At 38.7% G+C, this 19,660-nt stretch overlaps 5 protein-coding genes across 22 annotated transcripts in view; 3 read left to right on the top strand and 2 right to left on the bottom strand.

The window, feature by feature from the left end:
- Nucleotides 1-163: 163 nt before the first annotated feature.
- LOC127366543 (steroid 21-hydroxylase) lies at nucleotides 164-7,192 on the top strand. 4 transcript variants are annotated; one of them, XM_051405579.1, is made up of 19 exons: nucleotides 164-333; nucleotides 540-731; nucleotides 854-943; nucleotides 1,032-1,186; nucleotides 1,353-1,448; nucleotides 1,634-1,744; nucleotides 1,835-1,921; nucleotides 2,157-2,240; nucleotides 2,449-2,562; nucleotides 2,652-2,818; nucleotides 3,512-3,615; nucleotides 3,704-4,948; nucleotides 5,217-5,502; nucleotides 5,592-5,879; nucleotides 5,964-6,239; nucleotides 6,332-6,592; nucleotides 6,700-6,804; nucleotides 6,885-6,910; nucleotides 7,034-7,192. In XM_051405579.1, the coding sequence occupies exons 1-12, from the start codon at nucleotides 201-203 to the stop codon at nucleotides 3,955-3,957; spliced, it is 1,587 nt and encodes a 528-aa protein (XP_051261539.1). In that variant the 5' UTR covers nucleotides 164-200; the 3' UTR covers nucleotides 3,958-4,948; nucleotides 5,217-5,502; nucleotides 5,592-5,879; nucleotides 5,964-6,239; nucleotides 6,332-6,592; nucleotides 6,700-6,804; nucleotides 6,885-6,910; nucleotides 7,034-7,192. The 4 variants fall into 4 exon arrangements, with proteins under 4 accessions (XP_051261539.1, XP_051261538.1, XP_051261540.1 ...); XM_051405578.1 differs by having other exon boundaries at nucleotides 5,217-5,498; XM_051405580.1 differs by having other exon boundaries at nucleotides 543-731; nucleotides 5,217-5,498.
- A 144-nt stretch (nucleotides 7,193-7,336) lies between these two features.
- On the bottom strand, nucleotides 7,337-9,823 carry LOC127366560 (uncharacterized). 4 transcript variants are annotated; one of them, XM_051405616.1, is made up of 8 exons: nucleotides 9,430-9,805; nucleotides 8,812-9,144; nucleotides 8,471-8,731; nucleotides 8,320-8,382; nucleotides 8,037-8,216; nucleotides 7,887-7,943; nucleotides 7,718-7,780; nucleotides 7,337-7,639 (listed from the first exon to the last, which is right to left on the bottom strand). In XM_051405616.1, the coding sequence occupies exons 1-8, from the start codon at nucleotides 9,494-9,496 to the stop codon at nucleotides 7,629-7,631; spliced, it is 1,035 nt and encodes a 344-aa protein (XP_051261576.1). In that variant the 5' UTR covers nucleotides 9,497-9,805; the 3' UTR covers nucleotides 7,337-7,628. The 4 variants fall into 4 exon arrangements, with proteins under 4 accessions (XP_051261576.1, XP_051261574.1, XP_051261577.1 ...); XM_051405614.1 differs by having other exon boundaries at nucleotides 7,337-7,780; nucleotides 8,335-8,382; nucleotides 9,430-9,823; XM_051405617.1 differs by having other exon boundaries at nucleotides 7,337-7,780; nucleotides 8,812-9,071; nucleotides 9,430-9,817.
- Nucleotides 9,824-10,291: 468 nt separating this feature from the next.
- On the top strand, nucleotides 10,292-12,134 carry LOC127366583 (allograft inflammatory factor 1-like). The gene is made up of 6 exons (XM_051405652.1): nucleotides 10,292-10,450; nucleotides 10,555-10,616; nucleotides 10,765-10,831; nucleotides 10,917-10,958; nucleotides 11,152-11,317; nucleotides 11,606-12,134. The coding sequence occupies exons 1-6, from the start codon at nucleotides 10,435-10,437 to the stop codon at nucleotides 11,691-11,693; spliced, it is 441 nt and encodes a 146-aa protein (XP_051261612.1). The 5' UTR covers nucleotides 10,292-10,434; the 3' UTR covers nucleotides 11,694-12,134.
- An 85-nt stretch (nucleotides 12,135-12,219) lies between these two features.
- On the top strand, nucleotides 12,220-15,403 carry LOC127366578 (casein kinase II subunit beta). The gene is made up of 7 exons (XM_051405645.1): nucleotides 12,220-12,328; nucleotides 12,747-12,822; nucleotides 13,517-13,619; nucleotides 13,710-13,825; nucleotides 13,912-13,987; nucleotides 14,102-14,291; nucleotides 14,560-15,403. Exons 2-7 carry the CDS (start codon nucleotides 12,751-12,753, stop codon nucleotides 14,648-14,650), a joined length of 648 nt encoding a protein of 215 aa, XP_051261605.1. The 5' UTR covers nucleotides 12,220-12,328; nucleotides 12,747-12,750; the 3' UTR covers nucleotides 14,651-15,403.
- Nucleotides 15,404-15,521: 118 nt separating this feature from the next.
- The window catches only part of LOC127366519 (uncharacterized), a 33,599-nt gene continuing 29,460 nt past the window's right edge, over nucleotides 15,522-19,660 (bottom strand). For 9 of the 12 annotated variants that reach the window (XM_051405495.1, XM_051405496.1, XM_051405503.1 and 6 more), the window contains 5 exons: nucleotides 19,194-19,589; nucleotides 18,494-18,616; nucleotides 18,149-18,259; nucleotides 17,987-18,067; nucleotides 15,522-17,339 (listed from right to left, as the gene is read on the bottom strand). In XM_051405495.1, coding sequence (XP_051261455.1) covers nucleotides 17,310-17,339; nucleotides 17,987-18,067; nucleotides 18,149-18,259; nucleotides 18,494-18,616; nucleotides 19,194-19,589 — 741 coding nt within the window. In that variant the 3' untranslated portion in view covers nucleotides 15,522-17,309. The remainder of the gene's footprint in view (nucleotides 17,340-17,986; nucleotides 18,068-18,148; nucleotides 18,260-18,493; nucleotides 18,617-19,193; nucleotides 19,590-19,660) is intronic. The other 3 variants (XM_051405500.1, XM_051405504.1, XM_051405505.1) reach the window with 3 other exon arrangements.

Below are 19,660 nucleotides of genomic sequence, written 5' to 3' on the forward strand. Positions count from 1 at the left end.
AAGCTGTCTCTTGTTACATGTGTTGCATTCATCTTACTATCAGATATGTTGACCTAAATAGATATTTAGACGCCCTTGATTTTAGGGAAAACACAAACAAACACAAACTGACTGACGTGCTTAGAGACTAATGAGGAGACTATAAATGTGGCAAGCAGTGTGCTGACCAGCTCTCTTAAGTGGGACACCAGCAAGAAGACATGGCAATAGAAATATCAGTGATCAGTGTGGGAGCTGTGTTCTTAGTTGTGCTGCTATTAATGTTACTGATTTGCACTTCTGGTCAGAGAGACAAATGTGTACAGGAAGACCACAATGGGAGTAAGCCTACAGGTATGTCTTTGTCTTTCTATTTATATTTAACCATGCTGGTTGTACAATCAAGTATTGTAATTTTATGAAAATAAAAATGATTAATGAATTGGAAATTTTTTAAACACATGGCCAACTAGTACACAACTTAACTTGATTACTTCTAATGGATTTTGATGACTGTTATCTCTGTTTTACCTTTGTCTTTCTTAACCTCCTCCATCCAGTAGCTGAATCTAGACTACTGCAGTATTTCTATCAGTTCCTTCCCTGCTCCTCGTCTCCTTCCCTCCCAGGTCCTCCCAGCCTCTTCCTCATTGGTAATATGATGGAGCTGACACACGATCATCTGCCAATTCACCTCACCAATCTGGCACAGCGGTATGGAAACATCTACCGCCTTAAATGCGGAAACACAAGTAATCATACACAACTTTATTATATCACATGCTTACATAAAAACAAGCAAATCAACTTTTTTAATGATTCTTTTGTAAATAGTAAGGTTCACCACACCAACAACCCTGTTGTGTTTTTTCAGCAATGGTGGTACTAAATAGTAGTGACATCATAAGAGAAGCACTTGTGAAAAAATGGTCAGACTTTGCTGGTAGACCACTTTCATACACAGGTAAATAACTCAAACATCTTTTGTAATGATTGTATACATAAGTATTGTATTATTGTATGTCCTCATGACCTCTCCTGACTGATATCAGGTGATATTGTGTCTGGAGGAGGGCGCACCATCTCTCTGGGGGACTATAATGAGGAATGGAGGGCACATCGTCGTCTTGTTCACAGTGCTTTGCAGCGTTGCTGCCAGCAGTCATTGCATGACGTGATTGAGGGACAAGCACTGCATCTGAGAAAGGTGCGGAAAACACAAGAGGAAAAAAAAACTGCACACCAGAGGACAATATAATGCCGTATCTAAGCAACATAATAGCCTGTAATGTGATAGCAGAGATCCAGACAGCAAACCAAATGTTGGGGTATTTCCAAAGTGGTCACATAAGCATTGTTTGTTCGCCATTTAGGTGTTGATGGACTATCAAGGCAGTGCTGTAGATCTCTCAGAGGATTTCACTGTGGCAGCCAGTAATGTCATCACCACTTTGGCTTTTGGAAAGGAAGTGAGTATTCCCCCCCCCCACTGCACAGTTTGTACCTCTGAGTATTAGCGATGGAGTTGTGGTTGTGGCAGACCAATGCTTGGTTGCCTGGTTGCCCTTTTTAGAAATTCATAATGCGATTTTCTGTTGCAGGAGAGTGTATTTCAGGGCTAGAATGTATTAAGAAACTGATCTCTGTTTTCTAGTATGATAAGAGGTCTTTGGAGCTGCAGCAGCTGCACAGCTGTCTCAATGAGATTGTTGCTCTGTGGGGCTCCTCTTGGATTTCTGTTCTGGACTCCTTTCCACTGCTCAGAGTGAGTAAATATTCACTATCTGGAGTGCAGGTCACAGGAAAGCATCATCTGAATGGGATTTCACAAATTATGTAATTTGTTTTCTCAAAGAAATTACCCAATCCTGTGTTTTCTCGTCTCCTGAAAGAGGTGGCCAGGAGAGATGAAATTATAAGTAAACATCTTAAAAATTACAAGGTTAGTAAAAAAAAATTAATGCAAAAGAATTCCAATTTTGTGTCAAATGTGTCACTGGTCTAATTATGCTAAATTGTTCAGATTATAAGTTAAAATAATTATAGGCTTCATGATTAGATAACATTTGTGTGAGATAAATTCAGTTAAATCAAGCAGCTACTAAGATAAAATGAGACATGACATCTACTAAAGCCTGTGTTAACTTTAATCAGCTGTTGCTTTGTTATCTGTGCAGTCACAAGACAAAAAAAATGAGGACGCTATCACAGGATCCCTCCTCCAGGGCCTTGACAAACATCGCAACACAGAAGATGGAGTGGTAAGTACATAGAACAGTGAATACAGAGGTGGAGGATTAGTTTGAATTGTAGGTGTTTTTATATTACCACCTCTTTATTTTAACAGCATGTTTTTTCTTTAAGGAATGGATGAATAAACTCCTTAAAATTTGTATAATGAAATTGATAGATCTAATTTCATTTAAGACTAGAGCTGGAATTGGAAATCACATGTCTTAATGTCTCCAGCTCCTGACAGATATTCATGTTCACATGGCCACTGTGGACCTTCTCATCGGGGGGACAGAGACTACTGCAGCCTGGCTGAACTGGACTGTGGCCTTCCTATTGCATAGACCAGAGGCAGGGCACACCATTTTCCATAACACACAGTATTTACACACCCTGAAGTCTATCTCAATGTCTCTCTCCTCTCTCATGTTAATCTTCAGGTGCAGACCAAGGTGTATGAGGAGTTGTGCACAGTGCTCGAGGGACGGTACCCCAAGTACAGTGACAGACACAGACTTCCTGTCCTGTGCTCTTTGATCCACGAGGTACTCAGACTCAGGCCAGTTGCCCCGCTGGCGGTGCCACACAGGGCCATCAGAGACAGCAGGTCAGCTGATTGACAATATGCGATGATAATGAAAGAAAGTGAACAAGAAGATTAGCGATTACTTGTCACTGAGATCATTTGTCTATAAGATCAGACATTATTAAGCAGGCACAGGTACAGGTTGGTACTCTAGAATATTTCAGTCAGTGATAATGTTTAGTCCTTGGTCCAGTACCAAGCCTGGAAGCATGATGGGTTGTGAAATATTAGACATTTGGCAACTCCAATATGGCTATAAGGCAAGGATTGCTTGAAAGAAATCGAATTGCTTTGAAAAACAAAAATAATAATTTATGTGAAAGGCATTTATGCCAAGACTGGAAGAGAAAACAAAGTAAACAGCTAGCATGGGACCCAGGTTGAACGGTTGCTCCTCATAAAGAGCCTGTGCATAGAAAATACTTGATTCCTGCAAACCAACAAGTTAAGAAATTAATACATAAACTAGACAGCACTACATTTGTTGATTTTTTTAAACTTTTATTAGCATTTAGGTCCAGACCAGTAAGAAAACACTATATATGGTTATATGTATAAAGTATAAAAAAAGCTATATTGATATACTTCCTGCTGGGATCAAGTTTGTCAGCGAGCAGGTTTTCACAAAGTCCAATTGCATTGGTGCATTGGTGTTTTTTCACAACATATTACCTGCTAACACTCGTTTTACTTTGCATCATGGCAAATGTTTAGTATTGCAGGTCACTTCATCCCTAAGAACACAGTCATCATTCCTAATCTGTTTGGAGCTCACCATGATCCAGCAGTTTGGACTGACCCATACAGCTTCAAACCAGGTACTACTCTCTGACTGTGAGGTGTGTGAGTGCATTCCTTTCACTTGGCTCAGATCTAAAATAAAAGCTGTTTTTCTCTCTCCTTCAGAGCGCTTTCTGGAAGGAGGAGGAGGCTCCACCCGTGCCCTCATCCCTTTCGGAGGGGGAGCCCGGCTCTGCCTGGGGGAGTCTGTTGCCAAAATGGAGCTCTTTCTGTTCACTGCCTACTTGTTGAGAGATTTCCAGTTCATCCCTCCTGAGAGCGAGGCCTCTCTGCCCGACCTGAGAGGAGTTGCTAGTGTTGTGCTCAAGGTCAAGTCCTACACAGTTATAGCAAGTCCAAGAGCTGTGAATAATTCCTGAACTACAGAGGGTGTACTGCTAACTTTGTGTGCAAATAAAAAATGTTTTTAACTTTACATGTAAAAATACAGAACCCTTGTGTGTATGTTTCTTGTCAGTTTTATTGGATATCCTGATTAAATCCTACTGTTAATGAATTTATTTCAATTATTTATTTGATAATTACTAAAACATGTATAACACCCAGGCTTATCTTCGCCATGATTTGTTTAATCTCTTGTATAAAGTCAAAGTAAACTGCATTGTTAGACCTTTTGTGAATGTTAAAGCTATATCACAATAATGAGCTTCATTGGTCCAGTGGGCCAGGGGAAATTACAGGAATGGTCAAGCGGGTAATCAAATTTCTCCTCAATGGAAACAGAAACTGAGTCATATAGAAAGCTTGAACAGATGAACACTGTTCAGGCAGAGCTGCATAAAAACCAAAACCTGAACCTGAATTAGAACCTGGGGGTTGTACAGCTTACGGTAAATGAAACTGGCCAGTCATTTTATAAGAATATCTGTCATAGCGTCTAGAGTCTAGCAGCACCACCTAGTGGACAAAAACACTGAACAAACACTGAACATGTAGTAAAGTGTAATTTAATGAAAAAAGACATGTATTTGGAAAACAATCTGAAGATTTGTGAACAATTTATTGATTTCTAATGCCACCTTTAGATCGTTCTATCCAATGCTTCACTAATGTGCCACAACAATGTAATGTTTTTTAGTTAAAAGCTTTTCTGAGCAAATGTGATTGTTTGTGTAATATTTCAGTGGCAATGTAAGAAGATGATCATGGGATCACCTCATGGGCTGGTCTTAAACTAAAAATGAGTTTCCTGAATTTCATTTCCTGAAAATGTGACTTGCAAATTATTTAGCAATAAGCAAGTATTCTTCTGTCAGAAGACATCTTCTGAGAGAAGAATGGCTTTCTTTTCATTGTTAAGACTCTGCCTTCTTTCTCTGACACACGCAGCAGCTGGACTTCAGTCATCTGGTAATTATGAAAAAATAGAAAATATTATTTTGTTAATATGTTGTACATTTATATATATATATATGGGATAGGGCTTAATAATTCCAATGCTCTCTCTCTCTCTTTCATATTGAGGTGTTACATGAAAAAGATGACATTTTCTACCATTAAAATTAATTAAACTTCCAATACCTTTAGTTTTCATTACTATTAATAAACATCGCTCTGGTGTAGGTAATAATTAGATTTTTGACAGAATTGGGAAATGTTTCTTTGTCATCTCCAACAGATCATTTGATGATGTTTGCCTTACCAGGAGATAGTATTTTTTTACCATGTGACATACCCTCTATTGAATCCTGCTCCTCTATTAACTGGAACATGGCTGGAGAGTTTGGAACACTTATTGAGGTGGTGAAAGCTGGAAGTGTGACGGCTCCAAACATCCTCAGGGTCAACCTGCAGTGGGACTGCTCTCTGAAGATTAATCACCTGGTACTCAACGATGCACGACTATACTCTTGTAACAATGGAGCACTCAATTCAAATGTTTCGCTACGGATTCTTGAACGTGAGTGAGTTGTCCTTTTGTACCTCAAACCATTTCTTGAATAAGCTGATGACAGTATCATGGTAGTTACATTTTTTTGTTTTCATTCCCCAGTTATTGAGAACTTGCATCGTGCACATACAGACACAATAGAGCTTCACTGTTTCCTCAACACATATACAGGATATAAGCCTTGCAACAACAGGGGGATGCATATCAAGTGGAGTACTGAAGATAACACACCATTAAAAGGAACTAGATTTGGCTTTGAAAACCAATCTGAATGCTTTTCTAAACTGTTCATCAAGAAGAAACTGACAGACCATCACAGGAAATGGAAATGCCAGCTATTTCAGAATAACACAATTAAAGCCGCCATCAGTTACACAACAACAGTAAAAGGTACTAAACACCACTTTAGTGTACTCAAATTGAAAGATGTGGTTTAAGATGTATAAAGTTTAACCAGTGCTCCCTTTCCCCCAGATGGTATAGAGGAAGTATTTGCTGCAGTGGGTGACTCAGTGTCACTCTTCTGTGGCAACACTTCCTCTCTTGCGGGTGGAACCGTGGAGTGGGCTGTGGGTGAAAGAACACTAACAGATGATGTCTCACTTCATGAAGGCCAAACAGTTCATGTCAATAAAGACTTGACACTGGTCATTAGCAGTGTGAGTGCATTGCATGCTGGGGACTACCAGTGTTCAGAGTCCACTGATCAGCAAAAAGTGTTTAACAAAGTCAGGCTGCATACCCTCGATGGTAAGTGTCAAAACAGAGCATGAATAGTGCATGAACATTTACCTTTTGAGTCACTGCTATTGAAACATTCCCTCTCATGTTTGTCTTTATAGTTACTTTGGAGTACAAGCCAGGGGGAGATAATGCCACCTTGACTTGTGTGCTCAACTGCTCTAAAGAATGTGAAGAAGACTTCAGTTTAACTTGGTCTGGAAGAAGCCAAAACAGCTGGGAGAGTGATTTAATGAGTGACAGTAACAGTCTCATTAACAGGCTGTTTCTCCCAGATTTGTCAGCAACATCGGATGAGTTAGCCTGCCTGGTGCTTAGAGAGGGTGATGTGATGGCATCAAAGAAGTGGCGCACTGCTGACCGTAAGTATGCATCATGCTATTTTTGCTTTTTCTCTTCCATAAAATCCAGCCATAAGACAAAATGCTCCCTTGTTTCTGAGTAAAAATTGGGATAATAATGTCTACAGCTCTGCGAACACCTGCGTGGTTAGCCCTTCCTCTGGGCCTCCTGATATGTGTAGCTGCTGGAGGACTCTATATATACATGAAGAGAAAGCACATCAATAATGCAGGTAAGGAACCACACAGTAAAACTACTATACAGGAGCCTTGATGAAAGTGAAATAATACCTGACTACTTTTCTGTTTGCAGGAAATGACCAGACAAGCATTGTAATGGTAAGAGGAAACATTTACAAGACAAAAAATAATTGTGCTAAAATATCGAGGTATTATTGAGGTTTGAGGTTTTTGTCAGTCTTATACCTGCTAATGTAATAACTCTACCACTCCTCTTTACAGACTCATGTTTATGAGGTCATTCTGGATGCAGCTAATGAGGAACCGCACCAGCAGAGACAAACCAAACGAGAAGCTACCACTACCACCACCACTGACAGTTTCTATGATTTATTACAGGCTGTTAACTAGAACTAAATAAAAGTGTTTTTTCCCTCTCAAGATTATAATCTTTCTAAGTAATTTCAACCATCTATACACTAAAATATGTTTTCCCAAACTTTTTAAAAGGGAATATTTTGCAAGAGAAAAGTAGATCAGTGTTTATGACTTTGTCATGAACATTCATCATCCTACAGATATATATTCAAATTTAATCAAATATTTTATTGTAAGATTACATTTTAAACATCATTTAAGATTACAGATGATTAGATACAGCAACATAAAAGAGTCTTTTCAACATTCTAAGAAAAAACAGTGGGTAGCATTTTCCATGCTGCTCAGTATAAGGGGCTCTTCCTTGCAAGACAAGGAACAGACACTTCACAGTTTAGTAGATGTTACATGTTTTTACATAATGCATAAATGTAAGCACGCAATCTAGATTAGATAGTAAGGGAAAGCCTCTTCTTTTTCTTGAGCAGACTCAATTTTCCTAAAACTGGACTGCAATGAAGGAGAGAAAATTGTTATTTGGCTATTTTAATATGATGAGAATTAAAGTGTGATAGTAGTACAACTTACAAGTACACAAGCTTTCATCCTGGAATTGTTGGTACAGACTGTTGACTCGTTGGTTTGCATTAGCTGTGATAAAAAAGTTTAAAGGTTTTCAGGGAGAGTCATAAACAAAGCAGAAGAGGTTACAGTGGCTCGACTAAAGAAGGTAGTGAGAGAAAAACACGATACTCACCCTCTGACGTTGTAAGATTCACAACTTCATAACCATCGAAAGACTCTATACGAGTACCTGATTAACAACAAGAGAACATGAAACTGTGAGAACACATCACTGTACTGCATTTGTGTCATTATTAAAAAATATTGTCTGGACAGATCAAACCTGCTGGCTGCCTCTGGATTTGCAGTGTATTTCTCTGGGTGTTACGTCTGTAGTAAATGAGCAGTCCTATCGGCGCAGCAATTATGGCAATCGCAATGATGACTGAAACCACCACTAGAATTAATGCTACACTGCTCTCCTTCTCCGTGGTTGTCGAAAGAATCTCAATGGTTGTCAGTGCTGATGGGGACAGAAAGCAAATCCAAGCAATTACAACACCAAATTTAACAGGAAATTACTGATTGCAATTGAATCAAGATGTAAAATACTAAAAAATACATACCTGGAATTGACATACCTGGAACTGACATATCTGGAACAGTTGTGGCCACAACAGCATTTTCTTCTTCATAAAGGAAATAGAAAAGGCAAACAGGAGTTATTTATATTGTCATTTGTTGTCAATTATAATATCAAATAATTTAAAATCTTACCTTGGACCAGTACATTAATGTCAAAGCAACGCTGACTTTTTTCAAGCATGTATTTACATCTGTACCAACCACCGTCCCCGTAATTCACAGACTGGATAGTTAATGATGTCCCATTCATTTTAACCCTTTTAGAGTTAACAGATACAGGGCTGCCTCCTTTCAGCATTACCCAGGAGATATTTTGGGGTTTTATGTCCACTGGGCAAGTCAAGTTAATGGGTGTGCTGGGCGCCGCCTTCACTGCTTGAAGGACTTTGCATTCTGAAAGAGAGGATATTTGTGCGATACATTATTCATTTGTAAAACAGTGAGAATAAAGAGAATAAAATGTTTGATCTTACCTTTTACTTTCAAAGATATGTTTTTGAAATGAATACAGTCCCAGCCTTGCCAGATTTCACAGCTGTACTGTCCCTCATCAGATTTTTGTAGTTTTGTCAGAAAAAGGGATATTTGTCCTTTTTCATCACGTTGCCATTTTACATGTTCAGCATCTGGAAACTTGGCTGTTTGAGGCCTGGCAAGGATAACCTTCACTTGACTGGAATCTGTGGCAAACTTTATCAATTTCACTCTGTTGCAGCTCTCTGGCTTCATCACGCTAGAATTAAAACAAGGGAGGGCTACATCTTCTTCTTGAGGAGCAGACACAGACTCAATCACTGGTGAACTGTCTTTATAAGGATAAATTAATAATGAAATAAGGATTAGAATCAGTTGAAGAAAAAGACCTAGAGTACATATTGCATATAAGGTTTGTAGCGTAAAGCACTGTCTGAGCTGTAAGACAGATAATTCAAGATTTCACAAAGGTGTTCAAAAATATTATTAAATAGGTTGGGTACATATGACACCTTTTAAGTTTACTACTACTACTACTCTACTCTATAAAAAAGAAAATGCATTTATAATATTCATTGGTTGAATGTGGTGAAGAAGTTATTCCGTGACCTACTCACCTCTGCACTCTGATATGACCATGAACAGAACTAACAAAAAGCAACCCAGCAGATAAAAATTTGCCATTTTCTTTGTGATGTAGCCGAGTGGACGGACAAAAGATTATTGACTTCAAGACCTGTTTATTGTCTCTTCCTAGTCTCAGTTCTGTAAGTTGCACACAAGTCTCAATATGAAACTGTAACAGGTTTCTTTCTGTTTCTCTGATTGTGGGGCCAATAGAGCCACCGTGTGGCAAAAACAAAACACTGCACTGTAATGAATGCACAAAAATATGATACTGTCAAAGGGTGAAATATGTTTGTGTTTGTCAGAGATAAAGACAGTGTGCAGAAGATTACAGACTGGATCTTTTAATTTGTTTTCTATATGATATGATATGAAGATCTGGATAGATGTATACCATTGTATCTTTTTGGAAAGAGGTACTTTCGTCCACTGTTACATCAAAATGACAAATAGCCATAAGGGCAGACATTTAAATGTGAGAAGGGAAAGTGAAAAAGTAATTGCGTGAGGTTGGAGTTTTCCCAAAAAAGAGAACCTCACTCAGTAAAAGTTTCCTGAATAATAAGTTTAACATAAGCAGATTATTTTTGCTAAGTAATATGTACTTCCAAAGACACAGTTCTCCCTGCTGCATCACTCTTCCTTCCTTAAATAAAATGTAATTTTATTTTTGAAACCAGTGGTGATGCATCATGTTTCAGAGTCCATCCTGGCCATTACGCAGTTGCGATCCTGTATACAAACTTCTATCATTTAGCAATACAACAGTTTCTTCCCCGCTACGTCTGGTGAAATTCAACCTGTGTGTGAATGATTTGCACCCCCCAGCTGACCTCTCTTTGCTGCTGCCTTAAATATGACAGGGGAACTTCACTAATGCTAACTGAAACTTTGTCACTTCAACTTCCTCATGTGGCTTGATTTACAGATACAACAACACCATAGCTTTTCACACTCAGGGTTGGTTTCACAGGCTCTCAACGTTGTGCTAAGAAATGGACAGAGCTCAAGGTTAGTTTGCCTTTGTTCTACTATATCGATAAAATAGTGCATTTTGTATTTATTTAACGAATGATTTGTAAGACTCCTGCTTGTTGTTTGTTTGTTTCTCACAGGAGGTAAAGCATATGGTCTTCTCAAGTCTCAACAGGAGGAAAAACTCAACTCTATCAATGAGGTGAGTTGATGTCTTTAGAAAAAGTTGATTACAATAGAGAGAAATGGCTTTTGGAATATTTTTTTCTACACACAGGGGCTAGACACACAATGTGATATCAATAATAATGTTTTGATCTATTGGTATCATTTAACTATCACTCCCCCAGGCTTTTCTCGAGGATCCCCAGTATGCAGAAGAGGAAGACCTTAGCTCAAAGCTTGAACTGTTTAAAAGTGAGTAGTTGTTTTGTTATATGAATTGTTATCATTCAGTGCATGGTCATACATGGGAATGAGATTATATTTGCTTGTATTACAGAGAAATACATGGAGTTTGACCTTAACGACAAAGGAGATATAGGTAAAATTGCACCCATCTGAAAAAGCCTCAAAGTATTTATAGCTACAGTTGTCATCTGTTGCTTTCCGTTGTGACTCACAACACAGCTATATTTACAGACCATATATCTATATATATATATATATATATATATATATATATATAGTATATAAGCACTTACTTATTTTATTTCTTTGGACTATCAATGTTATAGATATAATGGGGTTAAAACGAATGCTGGAAAAACTCGGAATGGCCAAGACTCACTTAGAGCTGAAAAAGATGATGCAAGAGGTGGTTGGAGGGACATCGAAAGACACCATCAGCTACCACGACTTCCTGAAAATGATGCTGGGCAAGAAAAATGCAATTTTAAAACTGTGAGTAAATATCAGTGAATTCAGAGAATGGGTGGAGAGTTTGGTCACAGGAAGAGAAGGGCTAAGGGAAGATTAAGTGCCCAAATTATTAAAGAATAAATAGATGCTGGACTTTGTACAAAAATACAAGTGATGTTGATGGCCTTAAGCTTAAATCTAGCTGATCAGACTACTAGTTTGGTATCAAAAATACATTTGTCTTGATAACAATCTATAAATGCCTAAGATGTCTGGTGGTTATTTTTTATGTTTCATATAACAGCTGACAAGTAATTTTCTTCATTTAAGGATCTTGATGTTTGAAGGCATGGGAAAGGAGCAGGAACCCCAAGATGTGGAACCCCCCCGTCGCAAAACCTTTTCAGACCTGCCCTGAAGGAGCTCTCCATCCCATCAGGGAATGGCTGCTATTAGGCTTATTCCTTTTTTACAGATTGAAACATCACCTAAATTCTTCAAAGTTCATGACAATGGGAAAACATATTGTAAAAAGTGCATTTTTTATAGTTATATTAATGTTTGTGCATTCTGATTTATGTGATTATGACCACAGTACTGATCTCCCACATTATAGGCAACTAACTACTTTGTAAATGAGTCTCCTTAAAACCCAGGTGTAGGCTGTTGCTTTAGCTGCATAGTTAAATAAAAAATCTAATTATGTACACAATGTACATGGGAGTGGTCGTTGCCTTATTGCTATACAAATACAGGAATATCACAATGTTTTAAGTAAGGTGTGTTTGAACATATTTAAAACCCACAGTAATGTATTCTTTCTTAGTTTTGTTGGAAATTCATTAAAAGGTGAATGAAACATTTTTTTGTTCCTATCCTTTTGGTTTTGGTTTACATCAAACAGATGTTATACTTCTTTCACTGCCTATGCGTCATGAGGAACTTTATTTTGAAAACTGTCGTTGACCGGAAGCGGTAGTTGTCAACTAGAGACGAGAGCGAGGATAAACTAGCTAAGCTTGCAAGTTGATGTGTTAACAAACAGAGAAAAGGGTGAGTAAACGTGACTTTCTGTAAACAGTTATGTGCATATGGGAAACAGTTCCCCCATATACATATTGCAATTACAATAATTAATTTCCACTCAATCTCTAGTGTAACGTTACGTGTTAATGCTAATACACGCTAACTGTTAGCAAGCTAGCGTGTGATCAGGAGCTAACATAGGTTAGCAGGGTTAGAGACGCAAACCAAAGGTAACGTAAATTAAAGATTATGTACAATATAATCACATTTTTGTCCAAAGTTCCTGATAAAACAACTTTGTTGAATTTATGTTAGAATCAAATATTGTGAAGTTTGCATCCCCAGAATTTTAAGTGCCGGTTTTTAGCTGTGTGTTTTTAGCTAGCCAACTAGTGAGGATGTGAAATGAATCCTGGTCCACCGCAACTTTGTTTGGGTTTGACAGGAGGATGAGCAGCTCAGAGGAGGTGTCCTGGATATCTTGGTTTTGTGGACTGAGAGGGAATGAGTTCTTCTGTGAGGTTTGTACCCCGGATTATTGTTGAATTGGGATTTTAGCTTGGATCAACGATTTAAAATGTCCCACTAATTTACTTCTTCTGGCAGGACAGACTGATCCAAAAGAGTCTTAACATCCTCAATATATTCCTGCATACTGTTGGACTGTCAGTGGTTTTATCTTTGTGTTACGCCTTTGTTCAGCAGAAGCAATGTTTTATTTCATCTGTATTTTTTATGGTTGAAATGAAATGTAAATGTACTGATATCTCGCATTTGTCTTGCCCTGAACACATAGATAGAGATGGCCACACAAGCTAGTTAATAACAACGTGTGCCATTTGGTGGTCTCACATTTAAGACCTGTAGTTAAGAGCTGCCTGTTGTAGCCACTTCCCTTTGCTGTTTGGTACTAATATCTTCCACTTGAAGCACATGAGGCTTTCTCACTCAAAAAGCACTTTAGGGAGACATGTGAGAGGAAAAACACTTCAAATAAAAAAATACTTGGCAAATGTAGGCATTAGAGTGGAACACGCTGTTTGTCTGATAGATTAGCCCTGACACAATCCAATTCTAATTTTAACTCCTTGCTTTCTTCATTGGCAGCGTCTTAGTAATCCTGTTAAGCTCTTATGTAATGCTTCCACATCAGTGTGCTGTAACCTTAATGAACGCCATCGGTAGCTATTCAACCTCTTCAATTGTGTGTCACAGGTCGATGAAGACTACATACAGGACAAGTTTAACCTGACGGGTTTGAATGAGCAGGTGCCTCACTATCGCCAAGCTTTGGACATGATTCTTGACCTGGAGCCAGGTGAGAATATCAAGGAAGTAGCAGTGCCTGTGTGAAATGAAATTAAGAAGAGTCAACGCTTTAACTGTCTAAATCACTTTCATTTGACAGATGAGGAACTTGAAGATAACCCCAATCAGAGTGACTTAATAGAACAGGCAGCAGAGATGCTCTACGGGCTTATACATGCACGTTACATCCTCACAAACAGAGGCATTGCACAGATGGTAAGGTTTTTAATTAATAAGTTCAAATTCTTACATGCTATGTGACAATAATTAACACTGGTTTCTAAATTTGTTGTTCTCCGTAGTTGGAAAAGTATCAACAAGGGGATTTTGGCTATTGCCCCAGAGTCTATTGTGAGAATCAGCCAATGCTTCCTATTGGTAAGTCTGACTTAACCTCACATCAAACACATTCTGCCCTTGCTGCACCTTTTGACCTTTTGTCTGTGGCTATGAAGACACACTCAACTGTCCCTTATTTCTCGTCTAACGTAGGTTTGTCAGACATACCTGGAGAAGCAATGGTGAAGCTTTATTGCCCAAAGTGCATGGATGTTTACACCCCCAAATCCTCCAGACACCACCACACAGATGGAGCCTATTTTGGGACAGGGTTCCCCCACATGCTGTTCATGGTGCACCCAGAGTATCGTCCAAAGCGACCAGCCAACCAGTTTGTGCCAAGGTGGGTTTGATCTGATCCAGGTATTATTTGTTGCTAGCGTTAACTTTAACTAGCCAAAACATGCCTTTATTGGTATGTTTTTAGTGACAAGTCACCAAAAGACTAATTAGCTTTAGACCTCATTGGATGTCTGAGCCTGAGTATCATGTTGCCACTAGTATCAGCTAATATAACACTAATAACACTCCTAACACCTTGACTTTGAGGATTAGAAAGAGAATTATTTCTGTCCAAGAAATGATTGTATTTTTTTTCCTTTTCTTTTCAGGCTGTATGGTTTCAAAATTCACCCAATGGCTTATCAACTTCAACTTCAGGCTGCATCAAGTTTCAAGAGCCCGGTCAAGACAATTCGCTAGAATGCCACTTTGACAAACACAGTGGACTCAAAGACTGTGCTGTTTACTACTTGTTTGAAGCAAAGGATTATATAATCGCAGTGAATGCCTGTACAGTTCCCCAAACTCACCTCTGTGTTGATACAGTCTCTCATTTAGTGACACACTTACAGTTGAGCAGGATAGTTTTCTTTATCAAACATGTAATTATTCCCCAAATCGAAAATCTCCTGATACAATGTTTAACTTAAATTGATGTCATTGCATCTTTTCACATTTTTTACCAAACAGAAAAGTGGCTTTAACTTTAATGAAAGCTACAGTGTACTTTGTGGCTCAATTGCAGGTGAATGAATGTAACAGGAAATGTTGCCACCAGCCCCTGACAAGTTTGCCTTATCCATGATAAAGTCAGTCAATACTTTAAGGTTAACATTAAATTGCATCAGATCATATTAACTTGTGCTGCATTTTGGAACGTGCATACGGTTTTATTCTGTAAAGAGTAAGGATTTTATTTTGAAACAGCAATATTTGTAAGTGTGGTAAGGTGCTATTTTCAAGAAACCATGAATACCAAATTAGAGGTAAAGAACGTGTTAAAAATGGACCTATGCTTGATTTAAATTTTATTACTATGTTCATTTGCCTTGAAATTCAGTATGTATGTACTTTGATTGTTTAGGCAACTGTAACAACATGTTCCTGATAATCCTGTAGTTTCATCATGTTTATGTTACGGTATTACAATCTAGACAGATGTGACATTCTCAAGCGTTTGGTGTTGATTGAACATGCAGCTGCAACATCTACTGTGGAACAAGTGAGTGGCATTAAATATTTATTTCTTACCCAGATATCATATGCTTCACACACAGACAGCCCAACAAAATGCAAAATAATGCAGGTTTTATTTTTTCATAAAAAGACAGGGATAAGTCACAAAGCAACAATATTTTCCATTGTCTAAAAACTAATTTCTTCATGTGAAATTCTACGTTTTCTTCCAGGAGAGGTTTCTGTTGTTTTCCATGTAGCTACAATACCAATGGCTTCTTTTTGGGTTAAAAAAAGCTTGCTAACAAACATGCTATCTAAAAGGGTTTTGTATATTTTCAAGCAATTTCTCTTCTATGGAAAATTACAGAGCAATCTATGTAGACTATGTGGTAAAAAGGCTTTACAAACTTGGTTGATAACGAATGCAATATTTAACATTGTGACATCTCTAGTGGAAGCCTGGAAACCAGCTTGTGTTGAAACATCACAGTACATCAAATCACACGAGACGGTTCCTACTTTACAAATAAATTACTGTATAGTAGAACATGTAAAAAAAGACAACTTGTGCTCCTATGAGAGAAAAGCCACATACACTGGGACAGCTGCCTTCACCTCTTAAAATGTGTGGTTACTGTGACAGACAAACTTTGTATTTATTGACCTCACTTGGCTGAACATAAATGTACATTTAAAGTAAGTCTTCTTAAAGTAGGGATGGATATACATATATGGACATTACTCATACAATCATATGGAGGTCTGTAGTCTTACAAAGAATATCAAAACCTGAGATAAACAGACCAAAGCTTGTAAAACTTCTCTTATCAACCAAATATATTCAAAGCAATTATAACTTCTATGCTACTGAACAAAAACATAGGGCTGAGGGAAGCACTCCATTCTCATATGTAAGTTGTGAAAGGTTTGATAAACTTGGTGGACTACAAGAGGAAACGAATAAGAATGATTCAGGGTGTCAGGCAAGACAGGTAAGCGGGTCTTAAATAGAGACCTCATAACTCCGTAAACAGCACAATGGCAACCTACAATTTAATGAGCAGATGGATATGAATAACTTAAAAACCCCAAATTTGTACAAATACTATAAAAGCAATTCTATAAAATAGAGAAATATTTAAAAATAGATCAATTTTTAATTCAAACTTTACAATAATATGTAGGCTACTGGTTCTTAGCTGGTTAGGGAAGAAAACATTTGATTTTTTTTAATGTTTTTGTACCTGAGCAGTGAACAAAACCACACAACTGTCCAAATTTGAGCACGTAATATCACATATCTATGCGAGGTATGTCATTTCATGTAATTTTATAAAATAAAGTTGCTCCTGAATTAAATAGACAAGTAAACAACAACAAAAACAGTTCCCTTGAATGTAGTCTTAACGTTCCCCTAGCAGCACCAAAGGAATAAATGCTGATAATGGTGTCTAAACTAGGATGGAAACAGTGCATTTGTAGAAAATCAACAATGTAAAAACCACTAGGGAGAAAAAAAAGCATTTAAAAGCAAACATAACTGAGATCACACGACTGAAACTGCTGTTTTTTTAAACCAATAAAATTGTATTCACTAAGTTTTTTTTAAACACCTGGGTTGAGATACTGTAAGCATTTGTTCAAACATGAGCACTGTGCAGCCCTCCTCTACCTACAATGAACAGCTCAACTGAAAAAAAATTAAATAAGAAAGGAAAGACAAAACAAAGAGGATCTACTAAGATTCATCTAACTGAGTTATCCATAATTTTAGGTGCAGATTTATGAGATATTTCTTTCTGGATATGTGTGCGCAGATAGAGCTGTTCACCGAGTTCTGCACTCTGATGAAGGGATGAAAGCTGGAGAGTCAAAGGAATAAATGCAGGTGGTGATTCAGTTACAATGCTGATGCTCCGCCATCTTTCCCCTGCAAGGCAGACATTATTTGCACTCGTATTAGTTTTTATGTAAATGAATGAAAGTCAGAATTCTCTTATTCCTTCCTTAAAGGAATAGTTTGATGTTCTGGGAAATTCGTTTATTTGCTTTCTTGCTGAGAGTTAGATGAGAAGATTGATGTTTCTCTCATGCCTATGAAGCCTTCAACTATAAAATATTATTAGCAGTCTGGCACAAAACCTCCCATCTTGTTTGCCAGAAGCTGTCATAAACTGACTTTTTATCTAGTTTTAGGACACATGTTTATGATTTTACTTTTTGGATCTTGCTCGTTAACTATATATTTTAACTGGATGAAGGATTTTGGTCATCGGATGTCTGGATCTTAAGCTATCAAAGAAACAAGCCGAGCTAACGTCGGCTGGCAGGCCCTCCAGGACATGCTTTGTCAGTTGAAAAGCATAGAAGAAACACTGTGAAACTGCGTTATTCAGCGTTTGTTTTAATCACAGGGTGAGGAGAGGAGGAGCCTCTTAACTGAGGAGGAGCCTCTTAACTGCTATCAATATTCAACTCTCAGTAAGAAAGAAAACTAGGTTAATTCCCAAAATGTCAAACTATTCCTGTAATATTCTGTCTATGACTGCTTTGTGTCATATGCAGAGGGGTGTGTACCTTATCTTGGTCAATGTCAGAATCTGCAGTTATGACGATTCTCTTCTCCACACGAGTCTCTGTAGATCCACTTTTCACTACCTGGTAGATAGAGAAAAAGATTTAATTGCGAGGCAAATAAAATATAATGCAATAAACAAAGAGCAAGACTGTGCTGCTGACCTTTGAGATGTGAGTGGTAGTGACTGTGGTGCCACTGGTGATCTCCGAGGTAACGGTTTTGGAGCTGGACACGGTTGTGCTATCTTTGCTCTCTGTCCCATCGTCTGTCTCCTGAGGAATAAAAAAAAAAGACCAAAAATAGGTAGGAGTGAGTAATATTTTAAATAATGTGACTTTGAGCTCCAGCCAGGGAAGGGGCAGTGCTGCCTTATGCTCATGATGGAGCCCCTGGCCTGATCCACCCAGACCTGCTTGTTTTAAGGTGCTGATGATATCTCCCCCTCCATGCAAACCATTGCCTGTACCTGAGACAGATCTGGGCTGAGCAGGTGCAGGAGCCCCTACCTTTGAAGACTCATAGATGAAGGTCTTGGTCGGGACGACGGGGACCTCTGTGGTGGAGATGCCACTGGGTAGGGAGTTGGAAGAAGCTGTGATGGTGACTGTCTGGGTCTGCACCAGAGGGGGCTGTGGATGGGAGCATAGCCCCATCAGTGGCTGTTTAACCAGACACTTTCACCTCACAGCAACCAATTTGTTTCACACCATGCACCCTTCAAAGCCATTTTCTGTGTGGATGTGATTTTTCACCACAACAGCCCCTTCTCACCAACTTCATTTCAATTATGATTTTTGGAAACAACAGAGTCACTTTGTTACTTCCCTTCCCCTCCCACCACCAACTTCTTCCACAAAAGAAAAGAGAAACTGAAATATCAAGCCATGAGTAGGTTGGAAAGATCATGAAAGTAATGTCAATATGTAAAACACTGTTTTGTGGCAGAGAAGAATGTGCTAATGTTACAGCGACCCATCACCATAGCTGAGAATGTAGCACATCACTGTGCAACACCTCTGCAGCAACCACATGTAAGTATGAGCATAATTCACAACTCATATTGCATATTGCAGATTTACAAGGTTTTGGTTAGCAATGGTGCTGCAAAGGAGTGAGCAAGTGTGGCAGCCTTGAAATCATAAAGAGGCCAAGCAGAGACAGAATCAGCATCACCCTGAAAGAGGGTGGGGGGGGTCAGGAGGCTACCTGGAAGCAGCGTATGACCTGTGGACCATCGCTCCTGAAATAAGAAGCTGTGGAAGATCCAACTATCCTCTCAGAGCACTCCGACATCGACATGTTGGGATACGATCCTTCTTCCTCCAGGCTCTCAGCTATAGCTCTACAGCAGGGGTCGAGGGAGGGAGGCAGCTGCACCATGTCCACCTCTACGATGGGCACCAAGGAGGTGTCAAAAACTACAACCTCATCCTGATCACATGACGCTTCCTCAACTGGAGCATCGTGGGCTTCGATACTACCAGGCTCACTCTTGTGGCTCACAGTAGGACTTGGAATGACTGAAAGGCCCAAATTGCTGCCGGTTTCCACGTGGGCAGACTTTGTCTCTGAACCATTGCAAAGGGGACTAATGCACAGACTCTAAAAAAGACACAACATAGTCACTACATGATCATGGGTAGGTGTAGTATTTCCTACTGACATAGGATGTA

The sequence above is a fragment of the Dicentrarchus labrax genome, unplaced genomic scaffold (assembly GCF_905237075.1).
Source record: "Dicentrarchus labrax unplaced genomic scaffold, dlabrax2021, whole genome shotgun sequence".
Lineage (NCBI taxonomy): Eukaryota > Metazoa > Chordata > Actinopteri > Moronidae > Dicentrarchus > Dicentrarchus labrax.